At 39.2% G+C, this 17,799-nt stretch overlaps 1 protein-coding gene across 1 annotated transcript; it reads left to right on the forward strand.

The window, feature by feature from the left end:
• The first annotated feature begins 1,975 nt into the window (after positions 1-1,975).
• abi3b (ABI family, member 3b) lies at positions 1,976-14,588 on the forward strand. The gene is made up of 8 exons (XM_077205763.1): positions 1,976-2,026; positions 2,618-2,671; positions 2,749-2,826; positions 8,377-8,559; positions 12,012-12,179; positions 12,373-12,567; positions 13,645-13,721; positions 13,825-14,588. Exons 1-8 carry the CDS (start codon positions 1,976-1,978, stop codon positions 14,390-14,392), a joined length of 1,374 nt encoding a protein of 457 aa, XP_077061878.1. The 3' UTR covers positions 14,393-14,588.
• Positions 14,589-17,799: the final 3,211 nt, after the last annotated feature.

The following is a 17,799-nucleotide window of genomic DNA, read 5'->3' on the forward strand; positions in this document are numbered from 1 at the left end:
GAGGCTGTAATATGCTGTCCTGGTTTCCCTGGCTGTTTTCCAGAAAGTCGTCCTTGGGTGCTGTATCTTGGAGCAGTGCTGGTATGTCACAGTATGTCTGTGGTGAGCTCTGTGGGCAGGGCTCAGCTGAGATTGTGTCCGTGAGAAGAGGTTGTTGTGGCTGAGTGGTGTTATCACTGTCCTTGTGTGATGTGTCAACCGCATGTCCATTCAGGTGCTGAAGTGAAATCCTGTGGTCATTCATACTGTATCCAGGTGTGTGTGTGCCATTCAGGTTGAGTGGATTGGCATACATTGCAGAAGGATGACGGAGGAAGAAGTAGATATTGTCCTTTAGCACTCTTGAACCAAGTTTGTTTGGGTGGTGGCCATTCTGTTGAAACAGTTGCCTCTGACTCCAGAAAATATTGAAGTTGTCAATAAAGTTCACTCCTTTTATATTGCAGGTTTTTTGCAGCCATGTATTAAGCCCAAGCAACCGTGAAAACCTGTTTGTTCCTCTTGCTGGGAGTGGTCCACTGATGAATGTTTGAACTTTCAGTCTTTTAAGTGTTTCAAAAAGTTCATTGAAATCCTTTTTAAGAAGTTCCGACTGCTCTTTATGAATATCATTCTTCCCCACATGAATGATGAGTCGATTTGCAGTCTTATGTTTCATCAGAATGTTCTCAAGTTCCCTGTTTACATCAGATGTTGTTGCTTGTGGAAGGCAGCACGTTGTTGTATCCCTGCTATTAATATTTCTGATTACGGAGTCGCCCACTATCAGAGTCCTGGGCTCGGCTGCACTGTGAGCTGAGTGCCGCTGTCTGGTCGACCGTGAGCCCCAGTTAGCATCAGTGTTAGCTACTGGCTGATTCAGTTTGTGTGCGATCACATTCATCAAATTTGGGGATTCTTCATTCACTAATACTTCAAATCTGTTCTCAAGATGTATAGGCGGTGGTAGGAGACCTTGCAGCCTTGCAGTCCTTGTCAGAGCCGTATCTGGGGTAGAGGATGCTAGTGCAGTAATATGTGATCCTCGTGACAATCTGATGTCTCGAGTGCCTTTGGGTCTCGCACCCTGTTTGTGCCATCGATTAGTAAAACGATCGGCTTGTTTCTCTACACTCAGTATGGCCTGTCGAGAAACACTAGATTCGTGGGACTCACCGGCTGTATGCTGAGGACGTCCATGACGAAGCTCTGTTGTGTGTTCCGTCTGGTTTGGTGGTCCCGCAATTAACTTTGTTTCAAGAATTGCAATCCTTTGTAAAAGTCTGTGGCAGTTGGAGCAGCAAGTAGATTTCAGAGGAAGCATTTTCTTATCCTTATGAATGTAGGCAGTTGTGTTTTCTCTTCCCCGGAATGTAAGCTTTCAGTGGGAGGCTGGTCGAATAAAATAATTCTGCTTTTTTTTGTAGTAATCCAAGCGTTTGAGCACTGTGCTGATTTGCTGAAGTTAAAATTAGATGATAAAAGGAGATAAAATGTAGAAATATAAAAGCGATAGAGCAAAGCGCGGAGCAGTAAGCGAGAGCGTCCGAACAGTAGCTGAGCAGGAAGTGAAGGAAGGAAGTTCCAGGGAGATAATCTTATGGTCAGACACGCCCAAGTCATAGACTCTCATGTGGGTGATGGGGGCGGTGTCTGTTATGACTAAATCAAGAGTGTGGCCTTTTGTGTGTGTAGGTACTGTGACATGTTGTGTGAGCTGTAAGCAGTCCAGGAGTTCAAGGAACTCTGCAGCAGGGCGGTTTGTGGGGGAGTCAACATGAAGGTTGAAATCTCCCATAATGAGTGTATTATGTGTTATTGCACAGAAAGATGTGAGTAGATCATGCAGCTATGAGATAAATCCAGGGTGTGGTTTTGGGGGGCGATAGACAATGAGTATTGTTATTACTTCTTTATGTGATCTGAGTTTAAATGGAAGACACTTATATGTGGTCAGCTCTTGCAGTGGGAGGGGGATGGCAATTAGGTCTTTGCGATGGATTACAGCAAGACCTCCCCCCCGGCCGGCGGTTCTGGCCTTCTCCAGGTATGTGTATCCTGGGAGTCAGGCTTCATTTAGTGCGAGATATGACTCTGGTTTGTGCCAAGTTTCAGTGAGGCACATCATGTCTATTTGTTTTTCAAGAATATGTTCAGATATTAAACTGGTTTTGCTTGTCAGTGACTGGGTATTGAAAAGGTCTATTTTTATTTCTGAGATGATCTTACATTTGGGAATAGTGCGAAGAAGGCGGAAATCCAGTTCTCCAGTGTTTCCCGTTCTGACGCAGCCCTTTATTGGTCCTTGTGTTGGTCGTGTTCTGATGACGTAATTGCCAATGACGCGTTTGGTCAGCACCGCGGAGATGCAGCAGGTGAGGCTGAGGTCCAGGTGGAGACGAGCTGATGGAGTCTCCGAGTTTGTCGAAAATGGACGGTCTGCATGCACTTTGGGGTCGACAGTGGTGGGGCCTGCTTTCCACTACGTGGATGTGATGTGATGGCCCGGGACGTCACTGCAGCGAAGCTGGTGTGCGCGGTCTGTCCCAGATAGACGCGCCATTCCCGGGCTCCAATGGTTCCGTCCTGTTGACCGCCTCGTCTGTCCAGGATTCCGGTGACACTGCATCGCTCACAGGAGGGACACAAGAACGGAGATGAGATTGTTGTGATGCTGTGTAAAATGAACAAGGTGAGAATACCTATAATTTGTCGATGGTGCTCCTGTTGTTAGCGGTGGTGTTAACATGGATCTCATCTGTTGGGCAGTTCAGCGGGGAACTGCATGTACAGGTCATCTTATCTGTGGTGCCGCTGGACCTCACCATCTTTGCAGGAGATCCCAATGTATTCGACTCCTACTAGTACATAACGTCAGAGGAGACGATCGAACAGACGTTGTTCTGTTCGATCATTCAACCTGTCCTGATGCTTGTGGCCTGTATGGGCAGTGAAGATTCCACTTAATCTTCAAAATTCTAGACACTTCCTTGACTACCTGTCCTGTGAAGTGTGTACCTTGATCTGAGTCAATGCAATCTGGTAATCCCCATCTGGGAATGAAATCAGTGACAAGACATTTAGCAGTATGTGCAGCTGTAGCACGCCCTGTTGGATAAGCATCTACCCATCTTGAGAACTTATCTATTACTACCAAAACATTGTTTTTTTCCCTTACAACGAGGCAATGATATGTAATCAACTTGCAGGTGACAAAATGGTCCAGGTGGGGCTGGGGTATGTGCTGCTGGTGTAGTGGCTGCTGGTACATCATTATTTTTCTGACATGTAACACACCTCTTGGCTGTTTATGTGGATACATTTCTGAATTTTGGATTCCACCACTGATTTGAGAACCTGTGATTCATCGTTGCTGGACCACTGTGACCCAAATTGTGTATTTGTTGAGCCAAATATGGCAAAAGTGATTCGGGAGCGACATACTTTCCCCCTTTGGTCCAGGAACCGGATGAATCCACTGTGGCTCCTTTGTCTAACCAAGTCCATGCTTCATACAGAGGAACGTCTTTGTACAGATCAATTATTGATTCAGGAGGCATAATTGTCTTCTGTGCAGCACTACCTGAACACACTTGTACAGTTGCATAGAAACAAGCCTGTTTAGCTGCCATATCAGCAAGAGCATTACCTTTAGCTTCCGTAGTATTATTTGTGAGATGTGCTTTCACTTTTATCACTGCTAATTTTTTTGGAAGTTTCATGGAAAACATTAGATCTTTCACTAATTCAGCATGCTTATTGGGGGATCCAGCAGAACTTAGAAACTGTCTGGTTTGCCAAATGACACCAAAATCATGAATTACCCCAAAAGCATATCTGGAATCTGTGTAGATATTAGCAATTGATCCTGAAGCTAGCGTGAATGCTCTTGTTAGGGCTACTAGTAAAATGTTTTGGAAGACGTCCTGAAGCTAACACTTCCGTGGTGGACGTTACTGCATAACCTGCTCGTCTGTTACCTTCAATTACTTGAGCTGAACCGTCAACAAACAACTCAAATTCTGAATTCTCTATGGGAGTTTATTTTACTTCACTCGTAGGTGTATATGTAAGCGTAACACAATCGTGAGTCACTTCTCCTTCATCCTCTAACAAATTCTCAGTCATTGCAGACATCATACATGAGGATGGGTTCGTGACTGGTGCACGCTGTAAAACAATGTTCGGGGCTGTGAGAGTTGCTAACCAATTTCCCCAACGGGAGGAGGTAACAGAAGTGACTTTTGCTTAATTCATTAGTGCGGACACTGCATGAGGGCATTTTACATTTAAAGTCTGACCTAACACCATTACTGATGAAGCCTGAAGAGCTAGATGAACTGCCTTCACTGCTCTAAGACATGGGCCCATACCTTGAGCGACTATGTCAAGTTTACCACCAATGTAACCCCCCTTCACCCGGGTCTCACTTGACCCGCTCCGAGCAGGCCTCGAACCCGGGTCTCCGGCATGAGAGTTAAGGCACTCTAACAAGGAGGCTAAAGACTGCAGCCTCTAGTATCTGTCGCTAGACAGCCTTTTGAGATCAGAGGAGTGAGGTTTACTCGCACAGCGACTACTAGCTGGCCTCCTTTACACTCACCCCCCTAAACCTCACTCCCATACGGGTCACGGCACCATCTGTTGTAAACCTTCCTCTTCTTAAGTGTAGAAAAACTCAGAAGCAAAAAACAGGAGACTCAGGGGTATCTTTTAAGCAGGATTCTTTATTTGCTGTAGTCTGCTTCGTCCAAAATCTTACCCAAGTCTAACTAAGGGAACTTTACATTGTAGTTTATATACATTTCAAGGGGGAGGGATTACATTGTGATTAACAAAGCATGTAAATGAGCTGAGACATAAGAACAGAACGGTGCAGGACTTCTCGCACTGAGACAAGAACAAGAAGACAAACGGTCTCAGTAATAAAATAGCAGGTGTTCAAACTTGCTCAGCATGACTTTTCACCACCTGGTAAAACAATGAAAACAGGAAAAGCCTAGCCTTCTCGTATTGAGACGGGACAGTCAGGAATATCCCGCTGGGAACCCCTACCGTTTGCAGAGATTTCCTGGTCTCATCATTTATAAACTTTCTCAATATAAAATACTATTGTATTGGAAATCTAAATTAAACATTTAAATCAAATTTGTAATCCTACACTACTTTACGTCAACATTTTAGCCATAGTCAACGCTTCATTTACACATGTGGCTGATGTTGTGCCTCTCTCAACAACAAACGCCTTCTTTCATCCGTTTTTTGCACTCTTCTCTTTAACTTTTGGCAGTCTACAGAACTCGAAATGTTTTTTTCCCGGTGCGACCGATTAGTACAGACCAAAACACGACTACTTTTTCAGCAGCAATAATAAGCCAAATATGCAAGTCCGTTCAGTTCTGTGGCACTGTTTACGTTCAGTGCCTCCAAAATGGTCGAATTCCAGGTTGATTACGTGTAGTGAAAACCCTCTATTGAACTCTCCAGCTCTACAGTATTTGCTGCATGGACCGTCTTCCTGTGGGAAAGATTTTCCCTCTCCTGGAAAGCACTATTGTTATTAGCATGGGCGTCAGTTTGGTTTTAAATGTGCTGGGGAAAGAGACGCATTCGGAAGAGCATTTTCAGAAGTGCTGGGTACAATGACGCATTCATTTTTTTCTCTCTTTCGCACAGGTCATGTTTTGAAAGATGATGTCCTGAAGCTTACTAATGTAGATAGATTAAAATGTATACAAAAATGTGATGATGTTCGACTCGTTTTATGAAGAAGAAAGTCTTAAGTTTTCAAAAAGCATTAGACATATCCAGGGGGCGGAGTGGCAATCAGGAGAGTCGGGACTTTTAATAAAAACCGTTCTGATAATAGTCATATGATAAATAGTTAATTTTAATTATCCGGTCTGATAATAGTTATACATTGCAAGTTCTTAGCAACACCATCCGGCGGCCTGGTGTGCGGCCGCTGCCCACTTGTCAAATTGTGAAGCCTCTCTGCTCAACCCATAAATAATGCATCGATCTGCACATTATGTTTGACTTCTTAAATGGTCTAGTGGTAGATCTTTTACCAAGCGTGTCAGAGGTTACGGGTTCTATTCCGCACTCGTATAGTTTTTTTTCTCTCATCAAAACTGAATATGTTCATCAGTGGTTACAGTCTATATCAAGCAGGGAGCTGTTTCAAGCTGTTTATGTGCATTTTATTTTGTGATTTCACCGGAATGAATAGAGAGTCTCCGCGACGGCGATAGATTGAAGAGCGCGTCCGAGTGAAGACTGCGCGAGCCACAAGATAACACTGTATCCATGACAACTGATCGCACCGGCAACGAGCACTCAGCTTGATTTAAAAAACAACACATTTTAGCGCTAGATCTCTTATTTAATAACTAAATGAATACTCTGCTAGTTAACTGGAGATGTTTTATTTATTTGTATTAGGTACATCCGTGCCTGAATGTTTCAAAAAGTGGTGGGTGCAAAATGACTCATGACGAAATCTGGCGGGGACGCGTACCCACCGTCCCCACTGAAATCGATGCCTATGGTTATTAGTCACAAAGATCTTCAATGCTGTTGGCATGGGAGCAGTTAATAGCATGTAATGTTTCAGCCTTAATGTTCTCGCATAATTGTAACACATTATAAATATATTATGTTGTATAGTGAATATGCAGACGGGAGCTGATTTGCTATCTATACAGCATGAAAGTGCTTTGCATGCATAAAAGAAAATGACAATATTTATCTCCGTATAAAAACGTGACGTAACTGGCATGCAGATAAGTGATAATGATAACCAATTATCCTTGAACCCCAGCTGCACACAGACTTTGCTCATGAAATATAAATCACAAGGGCAGAATATGGTGGCAAATCTATCAGGCCTCAGTTCATAATAGCAAAAGCCGTGCCTATCAGACAGTCATTCAAATGCACAGCTCACTGTGACGGGGCATTAACAGAAATATAATAACTTTAAAAGTAGCTACCCGATTGACAGTTGTTTTCTCTGTGTTGTATTAGCGAAAAAAAGTCATTTTACTGAGGAATTACCAGAGTTTTATAGTCATGGAATAGATCACTGTTTAATAGCATGGTTAAATATTTAATATTTTAATATTTTTCATTGAACTCTCCAGCTCTACTGTATATGCTGCAGCTGGATGGACCATCTACCTGTGGAAAATATTTTCCCTCCTGGAAAGCACTATTGTTATTAGTCACAAAGATCTTCAATGCTGTTGGCATGGGAGCAGTTAATAGCATGAAATATTTCAGCCTTAATGTTGTCGCATAATTGTAACACATTATAAATATATTATGTTGTATAGTGAATATGCAGACGGGAGGTGATTTGCTATCTATACAGCATGAAAGTGCTTTGCATGCATAAAAGAAAATGACAATATTTAACTCTGTAGTAAAAACGTGACGTAACTCGCATGGAGATAAGTGATCATGATAACCAATTATCCTTGAACCCCAGCTGCACACAGACACAGCCTATCAGACAGTCATTCAAATGCACAGCTCACTGTGACATGGCATTAACAGCAATATAATAACTTTAAAAGTACCCGATCGACAGTTGTTTTCTCTGTGTTGTATTGGCGAGCAAAGTCAGTTTACTGCGGAATTACCAGAGTTTTATAGTCATGGAATAGATCACTGTTTAATAGCATGGTTAAATATTTAATATTTGGTTTTCTGAACAAACTTGTAAGACTCACTAGAACATTGTTAAATAAGCTATTAACAGACCCAAATGCATTTAATACACTTCACAACGAGTGAAAGAAGGGAAACAGAGTTCCACACTAACTGAACTGAAATAAAGGACCGAATACACTTTGATAGCTGTATTGTGGCCTCTTGTGGTCACACAAACACATGCATTATTTATATTGCATTATTGATAGTGTAAAATAGTTGAATCCTGTCTTAATTTATTGAAGAATGTTGTCATTGTTCTTTCCTATACGATAGATAGATAGATAGATAGATAGATAGATAGATAGATAGATAGATAGATAGATAGATAGACAGACAGACAGACAGACAGACAGACAGACAGACAGACAGACAGACAGACAGACAGACAGTCAGACAGACAGACAGACAGACAGACAGACAGACAGACAGACAGTCAGTCAGACAGACAGACAGACAGACAGACAGACAGACAGACAGACAGACAGATAGATAGATAGATAGATAGATAGATAGATAATACACTCTGTAGTGTGTCTGCACTAAAGATTATTGTGAGATCTGAAAGTGTGTGCAGAACTGCTTTTTTAACACACCCACTCTTCCAACATGTTTGTGCCTGTCATCTTCACTTCAGTCGCTCACTTGTTCACCTTAGTTTCGTGTGACCAGAGTCAGTAGAGAAGAGCCATAACCAGCAGCGTACAGTACATTATACTGCAGATCTGCACAATGAGAGACAACAACTGTAAAGAATGCATAGACAAAATCCTTCAAGAGGCTCCGACGGCAAGAAAGGCTCTTCTAGACAACCACAGCAACCTGCACAGAGTGGCCGATTACTGCCAGAACAAATACCTCAACGTGAGACATGTATTTCATTGTTTTTCTATACATCAAATTTGCATTAATAAGATTTGATTTGTTTATATATATATATATATATATATATATATATATATATTCTCATAAGTAGAGTATTTTAGAGTTTTTATTTGATATTATGTGATTTTATGTTGACATTAGGCCTAAAAATATATAGTATGTACTGGTTTCAAAATACTGTAAGACATTGTAATGTATTTACACTCACTGATAAGTCTAGTATTTTTTTAATGCACGTGAATTTAATAACTGGATTTTATTACATATGCAAAAGTGGAATTCATTTCAAAGCTCCATTGCTCTTAATTATTCACATGGATTACTGAAAACACCTTTCTTAAATCTGGACTCTTTTCGAGTCTTCAGCTTCGAGCTGTTTGTACGAGGGCATACATGCCTAAACAAGGCTGTGGTATGTATTCCTGAAAACTGTTCTTAACATGTTTATCTAGGAATCCATATCTGTATCCTGGAGGTCTGTTATATTGAAAGCAATAATTTTTCGCATTCATGTAATATAATTGGCAGGTCTTTAATAATAAGGAAAATATTTAATAATGGTAGGCTAACACTTCATTTTAATGGTCCCTTTTGAACATTCTGTTGACTGTAAGTAACTTTGCAACTACATGTCAACTAACTCGCTTTCGAGTATTAGTAGACTGTCTGTTTAATTCCTGCTAACTCTTTATTGAGATGGTCCCCAAGAAGTCATTCTACTGACTATAAGTAACTCCTAACCCTACCAGTCTACTAATAATCTTCTAACACTCTAATGAATTAGACAGTGTTGTGCAAGTTACTTCCAAACTGTAATACATTTATACATTACTTGTTACTGTAATTTAAAAGTAATTCATTACCTTACAATATTACTGTCTCAGAATTGTAATGCGTTACATTACTCCTGTATTACTTTTGAGTTACTTTCACCAAAATAGCTATACAGTAGTAGAAGTTAACAGTCTAAGGCTGTAACGATATGCGATATGAAACACTCAGATCCACGATCCTGCAGAATCGCGACACACCCCTTTCAACGCTAAGAGTTATCCTTCCCGTCCAGATCCAATGCTACCACATCTTTAAATTACTATTAGTATTATTTGAATTTTGAAGTTAACATTATAAAATACGTAGATCTACACCACAAAACTATTTGAGGATAAATTATTTAAAATTGGGGAATTCCAGCGTTTTGGACGTGACATTTGCAATCAAAACTTGAAATATAAATTCTCAGAAAATGCATTTAATACTAATATATTGAAACGTCTGTTTATCCATATAGGATACCCCCTTAAAAGAGTCCAGACATTAGAAAAATATCAGTCTACACATGCGTTTTATATTTAATTTGACGGAAAAACTCATGCCTGACAAAAAAAATATTTAACTTTTAGGAGGCAGAATATTTTTTTGTAATTCTGTGAATTACACTGCGCAAATGTGTAATTCACAGTAATACTACCCACTGGATGAAGAAGGGTTGGCTCTCCACAGAACATAAAATATTCATTTTATTTTATTTTTCGTGTTTCGCATTTATGAGGAAAAAACAATGTGAGGAGGTGACAATTTTCTGTTACGGACGCAAAAAGACGCACTAAAAGACTGTTTTAAAACTTCCACAGAGACCTCAAACAGAAGGTCAAATTTCTTTAAAGTGAATTTCGATTTGTACTAATTGTATCTTAATTTTAATCAATGTTTCATCAACCAATTGCCTGGATTTAATAAATAAGAAGTAAATATAGCAGACAATAGATCACGACACGGAGGCGCCTGTGCGTGAACTGAAGCGCATCTCATAAATTAACCGAAACTCAGTGTAGGCTATAAGGTAGCCTAGCCTACTTCACAGACCTGAAAAATATATCTATATTGAAATGTCTACTTGTAAACAGAACAATTCAAAACGAAAGAAAACGGACTGCTCTCTGCTTATCTGTATGAATGCGCATTTCTCTCTGGCGCATTCACTACTGCGAAGATCGCAAGTCAGCAACGTCAACTTCATCTTTATTAATAAACAATTAAAATGTCTCCTTGCTATATTTGACATATTCATAATCATTGCTTTTGCCGGTTCTTTGTGACAGCTTTTAGTTGCTTTCCTTACATCATGTTACGTGAACGCGTCACCACCGCATCAAAAACATGATTGCGTGATGAAAACAAGAAAAATACCACCTAAACATAGCCTAACTGTTTAGAAAGAAAACACAGAACAAATAGAGTAGCCTAATGCGCATACGTCCATCTCGCGAATGTACAGTCTTCTTCATGCCATCTTCACCCATTAGCCGCTTTTCCACTGGCCAGCGCGAGCACAGAGGCCGAAATCATGCCTCACGGCACTCCTGTAAAAAATAAATCAGACGCTGCCATTTAGTCTTTATTTACAAACTTGGACACCACACGCGGCTATTGACTGACCAGGTAACTTAGCCTACTATAATTTTTCATTCGTTAATGTCTCGCGGTCTTGGTGTTTTTTTGTTGTTGTTTTTTTACAGTAAAAAACTAAAAGTGTGTTGTAACGCAAGCGTAACTGAACATGTAATATAGTAAAATATTACTGAAAATTGATTAGTAATGCCTTACACTACTGCGTTACACCAAAAAGTAATATGTTACTGTAATGCATTACTTTTGTAACGCGTTACTCCCAACACTGGAATTAGAGTTAGTAGACATGTAGGTGCAACGTTGCTTATAGTCAATTTGATAAAGGCACCATCAAAATGAAGAGAAACTGTAGTATTATTGAAAGACTGCTCACGTTATAATCACTAAAATGCTGTCATTCACCTCAATTCATCACAATCTCAAAAAGTTCTGTTATAATCAGTGATGTCTGCACTGCACAATGAATCTCTTACTTGCATTGAGTCTACACTTTGTAAATGAGATTGACCTTTGCGATCAAAAGGTCATCAAACACGTCTGTAATTGGTTACATTGCTCACCTCTGCAAAAACACATTGTAAATAGAAACATTTGATGTTCTCCAGAGCGCAAAGTTTTCACAAACACAAATACACACTAGAGTGTTTGCCGAACCTGTTTTGTCATTATGATATTATTACAGTATCAACTGAGCATGATCCATAGATAAAGCCTTGGTGAGCATAAAAGACTCTTACAGAAAATCTTACACTTTGAACAGAATAGTGCATATTTATTATATTTATTTAGACATGCCTTGAAACTTATACCTCTATATACTGTCAGCAAAGGTAGCATTTTTCAGACACAACACACTTTTCTGTAATATTCATTCAAACTATAAAAGTCCTTGATTACATGTTTCAGATGTCGTAGAAAGTCTGGAGTTCTTTCAATCTGTTGTTATTCAAAATTAAAATTAAAATTAAAACGGAAGAGTTTGAATGAAAGGCCTATTGAAAATGATTATTTACCTTTAGGTGGAGGACACCAAAAGTGTCATTGAAGAGTCCAAAGCTCTCACCGCGCAGGCCCTGGCCAGTGTCTCGTACCAGATCAACAATCTAGCCACATCTGTGCTGAAGATTTTAGATGTGCAGACGGTTCAGCTCAAACAGATGGAGTCCTCCGTCAACATGCTGACTCTGGTGAGCTCCGGTTATCACTCAACGGAAAGCACCAGAATCTCATGAAATACAATGCCAGTCATTACTAAGAGCAAGCCAGGACAATGCTAGAAATATGAAACACTAGTGTTTGCTCCTGGTTAATAGACATGAATAATCTTGTCAAAGTTGCGTATGGCAAAAATAGCCTCTTAATGTCAGTGTTCACATTCAGACAGTTGGCATGTACAAGGAGAAAATTGCCCGGAGAGAGATCGGAGTGCTGACCAAACAGTCAAAAGTTCCCCGGACTCAGAAGTTGGTTCCCCCAGCAGGAGGACGGGAGCCGTTCCGCGTGTACAGACGTGTTCCCATATCCTACACCCGCCTGGACAAACTGGGCCACAGCCACTGGGAAGCCAGCAACAATGTGAGCAAATATATCCAAACAAAGTACTTTTTACTTACATTGCTGTTTTTTTTTCTTGTGATTGAAATAAAAGGAAATTTAGACATGTTTTAATGCTATATAATATAAATAATATGTGATCTAATGTATGGATTAGGCCTAAAATATGTAAAATTATGTTGTCTATACGTTATTAGGTTATCTAAGCTTTATGTAGCCTACCATACTAACGTTCAATAGTTTGGGATCAGTACGATTTTTTTCCTTTGAAATAAATGAATACTTGTATTCATCAACAGTGCATTTAATTGATCAAAAATGACACTAAAGATATTTACATGTTTGCAAAAAAACCTGTTTACTGTAAAAACTTTCACTTTCTATTCCTCAAACAATTAAGGGGACGAAATGTAGCAAATTTTCCACAAAGGTTTCAACAATCAAAATAATAAAAGCAACAAATCATCATATAAAAATGTAAAACCAAAGACTGGTGTAATGATGCTGAAAATTCAGCATTTATATATATATATATATATATATATATATATATATATATATATATATATATATATATATATAAAACAGGTATTTTTAGTTGTAATCACATTTCACAATATTACTGTTTTTATTTGTAATCAAATACTGTAAATGCAGCCTTGCTCAGCATAAGGCATAAGATATTTTTTTTAGTAGCATTACAGAAAACATTTGAAAGGTGGTGTATGTAATATTTATTGATATGATGTATTTTTTAAATAATAATATTTATATATACGTGTGTGTGTGTGTGTGTGTGTCATGTGAATGAAGTACTTGCCTCTTAAAAAGGGGGCTTTAACTGCCTTTTTTAATGTATTTTATTGCAATTTTTTAAAAGAATCATGAATTCATTGGAACCAAAATAAGTAGAAACCAAACTATTTGGGGATGTACTTATACTTTTTATGTTTTTCATCATTAATTATAAGGTTACTCTATCGTATTTTGTAATGGAATTTAAAATATTTGAATATAATTTGCGTAGCATTTTTAAAACCCCTTTTGATGAATTGATTTATTTATTTCAAATTATTATGCTGATCTGTGACATCGAAGGAAGAGCCAAAATCAGAAACAGACAATGAGGACTCTTTAAAACAACTTGGCACACAGGAGACCAGCACCTTCAACTGGTATGTAATACAATGGCTTTTACTGATTTGGTTACAAATGTTTTCAATGAACTCAGTTTTTTCCACTGTCTTCAGAAATCTGATGTATTTGCTGTGGTTTCAGGTCTTTCTTGGGTATCGCAGTTCCTCCTCCATCAGTGCCTGACTGGGTGGGTTCTAGTTTCACAGCAACTCCTAGTGTCTTTCCAGCTTCACCGTCTCCTTCACTCAAGTCTGAAAGCTCCCCGTCTACAACTCCATATGCCTATCCCGACCTGTCCATGCTGCCTCCTCCACCTCTCCTAGATGATGAGATGGGAGACGCTCCACCCCCACCCCCTCCTCCCTCTCCACCGCCATCTAATTCTGAGTATGGAGGATCTTTGCTTCCCCCTCCACCACCTCCACCTAGCCAAAATACCTCAATGACATCAGCAAATCCTCCACCACCACCACCTCCTCTCGGCAACATGCCTCCTCCACCTCCTCTTCAGGGCCAGACAGCTGTTCCTCCTCCTCCACCTCCTCCTCCTCCTCCTAGCTCTGCCTACAGTGGGTCTTCTATACCTCCTCCACCAGCACCACCGCCTCCGCCTCCCCAAAATGCATCCATGCCACCACCGCCTCCTCCTCCTGCTAATACTGGAAGAACATTTGTTCCACCACCTCCTCCTCCACCTCCTCCATTTTGAATGTTGAATTTCAATGTTAATTTTATGCAAAAGACTAATAAAATTTGGATGGGATAATATTTTTTTTATGCTTGTTAATTACATATTATGATATTTTCTTTATAAATGTGAATAAATGGCATAAACATAAATGTTCATAAAGCATTAAATAGAGGCAATGTTGTTTTGTATAAAGCCTATTAAAGTATGTAGCTAATATAAGACTTTTTCTTATTCTTTTTATGATGTATTTCTAGATGTATTGATATATTTCTACATATAATATAATTATACATTTATTTTATTCTGTGATTAAATATTCAAAAAAAATTATACTTAATTTCAAAGCTCCTGTTGTCCATACATTAAACAATTTTATGGAAACAAAAACAAAACAGCCACTGCACTGAAGGTGGCAGCACCGAGTCTTTACATTACATCAGCCTATTTGAAACTGAAGTGAATTCCGTGTTCAGTGCAGGAAGAGCGTTAAATTAACAACGAACGCATTCATTATGATGAAAGTTGTGACATGACATATATGTGACCCTGGACCAAAAAACAGTCAAAATGTAAAACAAACAAAATAATTTTGTAAACGTCATAAACGTCCATTTATGCATTTACGTCCGATTGTATTGCATTCACTCACAAAACGGAAGGACATTTACAAAATATCTTCATGGAAGATGATCTTTGCTTAATATCTTAATTATTTTTGGCATAAAATTAAAATCGATAATTTTGACCCATAGCCTAGGCCAGGGTTCACCAACCTTTCTCCTGGAGAGCTACTGTCCTGCAGATTTTAGCTCCAACCCCATTCAAACACACCTGGGCCAGCTAATCAAGCTGTTCAGGGTTACTTGATAATTACATGCATGTGTGTTGGAACAGGGTTGGAACTGAAGTCTGCAGGACAGTAGCTCTCCAGGAGCAGGGTTGGTGATCCCTGGCCTAGGCCTACAGTGTTGTTGGCTATTAATACAAATATAGGCCTACCCGTGCTACTTGTGACTGGCTTTGGGCTCCAGGGTCACATATCATATGTTCCCGTGTTCACGTATTTAAACTGCGTAGGCCTACCAGAGAATGTCTAATAGAAGAGACTTGGCACTGTCTGGTTACTTCCGGTTTCTGGACTGGCTGCAGTAACACGTCTCTGTCACGTTGGTGGGCTAAAATAATACACTCAGCTGAAAAGTGCATTTTTAAGTTCACTTATCTGTTCTAAAAATCCGTTCAAAAATGTGATGAAGTCACATAATAGCAGAATGCTGGCGTGTTCCGGCCAACAACGACCTAACCTGTAAGAAATTGAAGGGACATAGCCTAATTACTCGTTCATTTGACTTTTGGACTATAATCTATATTGAACTTGCGGAATCAACAATAAAATCCACGTTGATTCAACGACAAGCAGGAGAAAGGGATACATTTAGCCGTCTAGCTCCAGAGACTCCCATTCATTCTGCACCCGCCCGCGATCACCTCCAGTGGAATTCTATGGAATTGCAACCAAGATGATATACAATGGGGCTAATAGGAAGTGGCAGGCTCTCCGTTAGTCGGGCTCTGGGCCTACGAGGGGTTTGCTGATAGTAGCCTATTCTAACTTCCTTCCTTGAGTGAAAGTAGGCTACAGATATCCTACTACTGGTCAAATATTAGGCTACTCCGTTACAAGTAAAAGTTGTAAAGACAGATTTTTACTTAAGTAAAAGTACAGAAGTTCTCGTTTTTAAAGTACTTAAGTATCAAAAGTAAAAACGTAAATGTCAATGTATTGTTTTATTATTGTTGAATGTAATACTTGCAGTAGGCTACCTTATGCCTCAGAATCTATACCTCATATCAATATCACATTTATTTCTAGAACACAGTTCCAGTATTGAATGTGAGATTGAATAAGTGCACTCAATAACGTCCACAATGGTTTCGGACACCCAAATGGCTGCTCCCTCAAACAGTGCCCTATTTAAAGTTTTTTGGCTTTTAATATGAATATGTTAGCCTTACTGTTATCTATAAGCTAGTGTGCTCCAAAACAATGACAAAATTCGCATCTAGAAGACCAAACCCAACGTTTAAAATGAAAATCAGGTTGAGGTCAGAATCCAATGTCAGATTGACATTAATCTCCAAAGTTGGACAGACGTTGTATAGTGAAAATGAAAATCGGCTTGACATCAGAAACCAACATCAGTCGAGTTCTGACGTCAATCCAATGTCAAGTTCTGACGTCAACCCGACTTTTATTTCCAACAGAAATGCAACCCCTGCAACCAAAATTATTCCCTGACTGACGTTACTACTTTCTACTCAAGGACCTTGAAAGAAATGTAGCCGAGTGAAAAGTATGATATTTGTCTTTCAAATGTAGTGAAGTTAAAGTAAAAGTTTCCAGAAAAAATAATACTCAAGTAAAGTACAGATACTCAAAAGGTGTACTTAAGTACAGTACTCTAGTAAATGTACTTTGTTACTGTCCACCTCTGTTGGTCTGTCATTGTGTAACCTACTCTAGTAGAGTAGATGCGTATCTACTCTCAAAACCAATTGAGATGCCCTCCTAGACATAATTTTTGGGCATTATCATGCGTAACGAGTCAGCTTATTTTTACGAGTCAGCACCATGATTCTGCAAAAAATCTCCACCAATCAGAGAATAGTTAAAAAAAACACCAAGAATAAATCTCCCTATCTACCATTTTTAACGCAGAAGGTTCTCTGTTCTCTGTGAATGTGCACTTCCAATTTATTAGCCACTATGGGCAATAACGAATATATAAAAGTGCATTAAACTGTAACTGTTTGAGCTACAAACCACCATGTTTATAATTAAGACAATAGGCTACATTAAAATAATATGTTAAGTAATACCAGTTTGCAATATCAAGCAGCAAAACATGCTATTTTGTAAGCTACAGATAGAGATTACTGGAAGCGAATGATACTGGAAGCCAGACACAATAAAATGTCAAATGGCCGCGCTGAAAAATAAGGTGGATAACCACTCAAACTTAGAAACATGTGCCTAACTATAATTTGCATTTCGTTTGTGTCGTTTGCAATGCATCATGGGATTGTAGTTCCCTCATCTTGTATCTTTGTCTTTTTTTGTCTGATTTTCAAATACATTTTATTTCAAATCAAGGTATCTCATCTGAGGTTAGGGTGACCACCATCAAACAAACCAAATGTGGGACGATTACTAAATTTGTGTGGATCAATGTGGGATGCTCCCAACACTAAAACATAACCTGAAACTGTGATAATGTCAATTTAATTTAATAAAAACATTTGTATTCTGCATTTCAGCTGATAAAAATACTCAATAAAAATTAAAATAGTTCCAAACAAAGATCACAGCAGAACCACATCGCATCTCACCGAACAACCGCATTACTGAATGATTCAGCGCCTTG

The sequence above is a fragment of the Siphateles boraxobius genome, unplaced genomic scaffold, assembly GCF_051911475.1.
Source record: "Siphateles boraxobius isolate OS27281-9 unplaced genomic scaffold, OSU_SipBor_1 55, whole genome shotgun sequence".
NCBI lineage: Eukaryota > Metazoa > Chordata > Actinopteri > Cypriniformes > Leuciscidae > Siphateles > Siphateles boraxobius.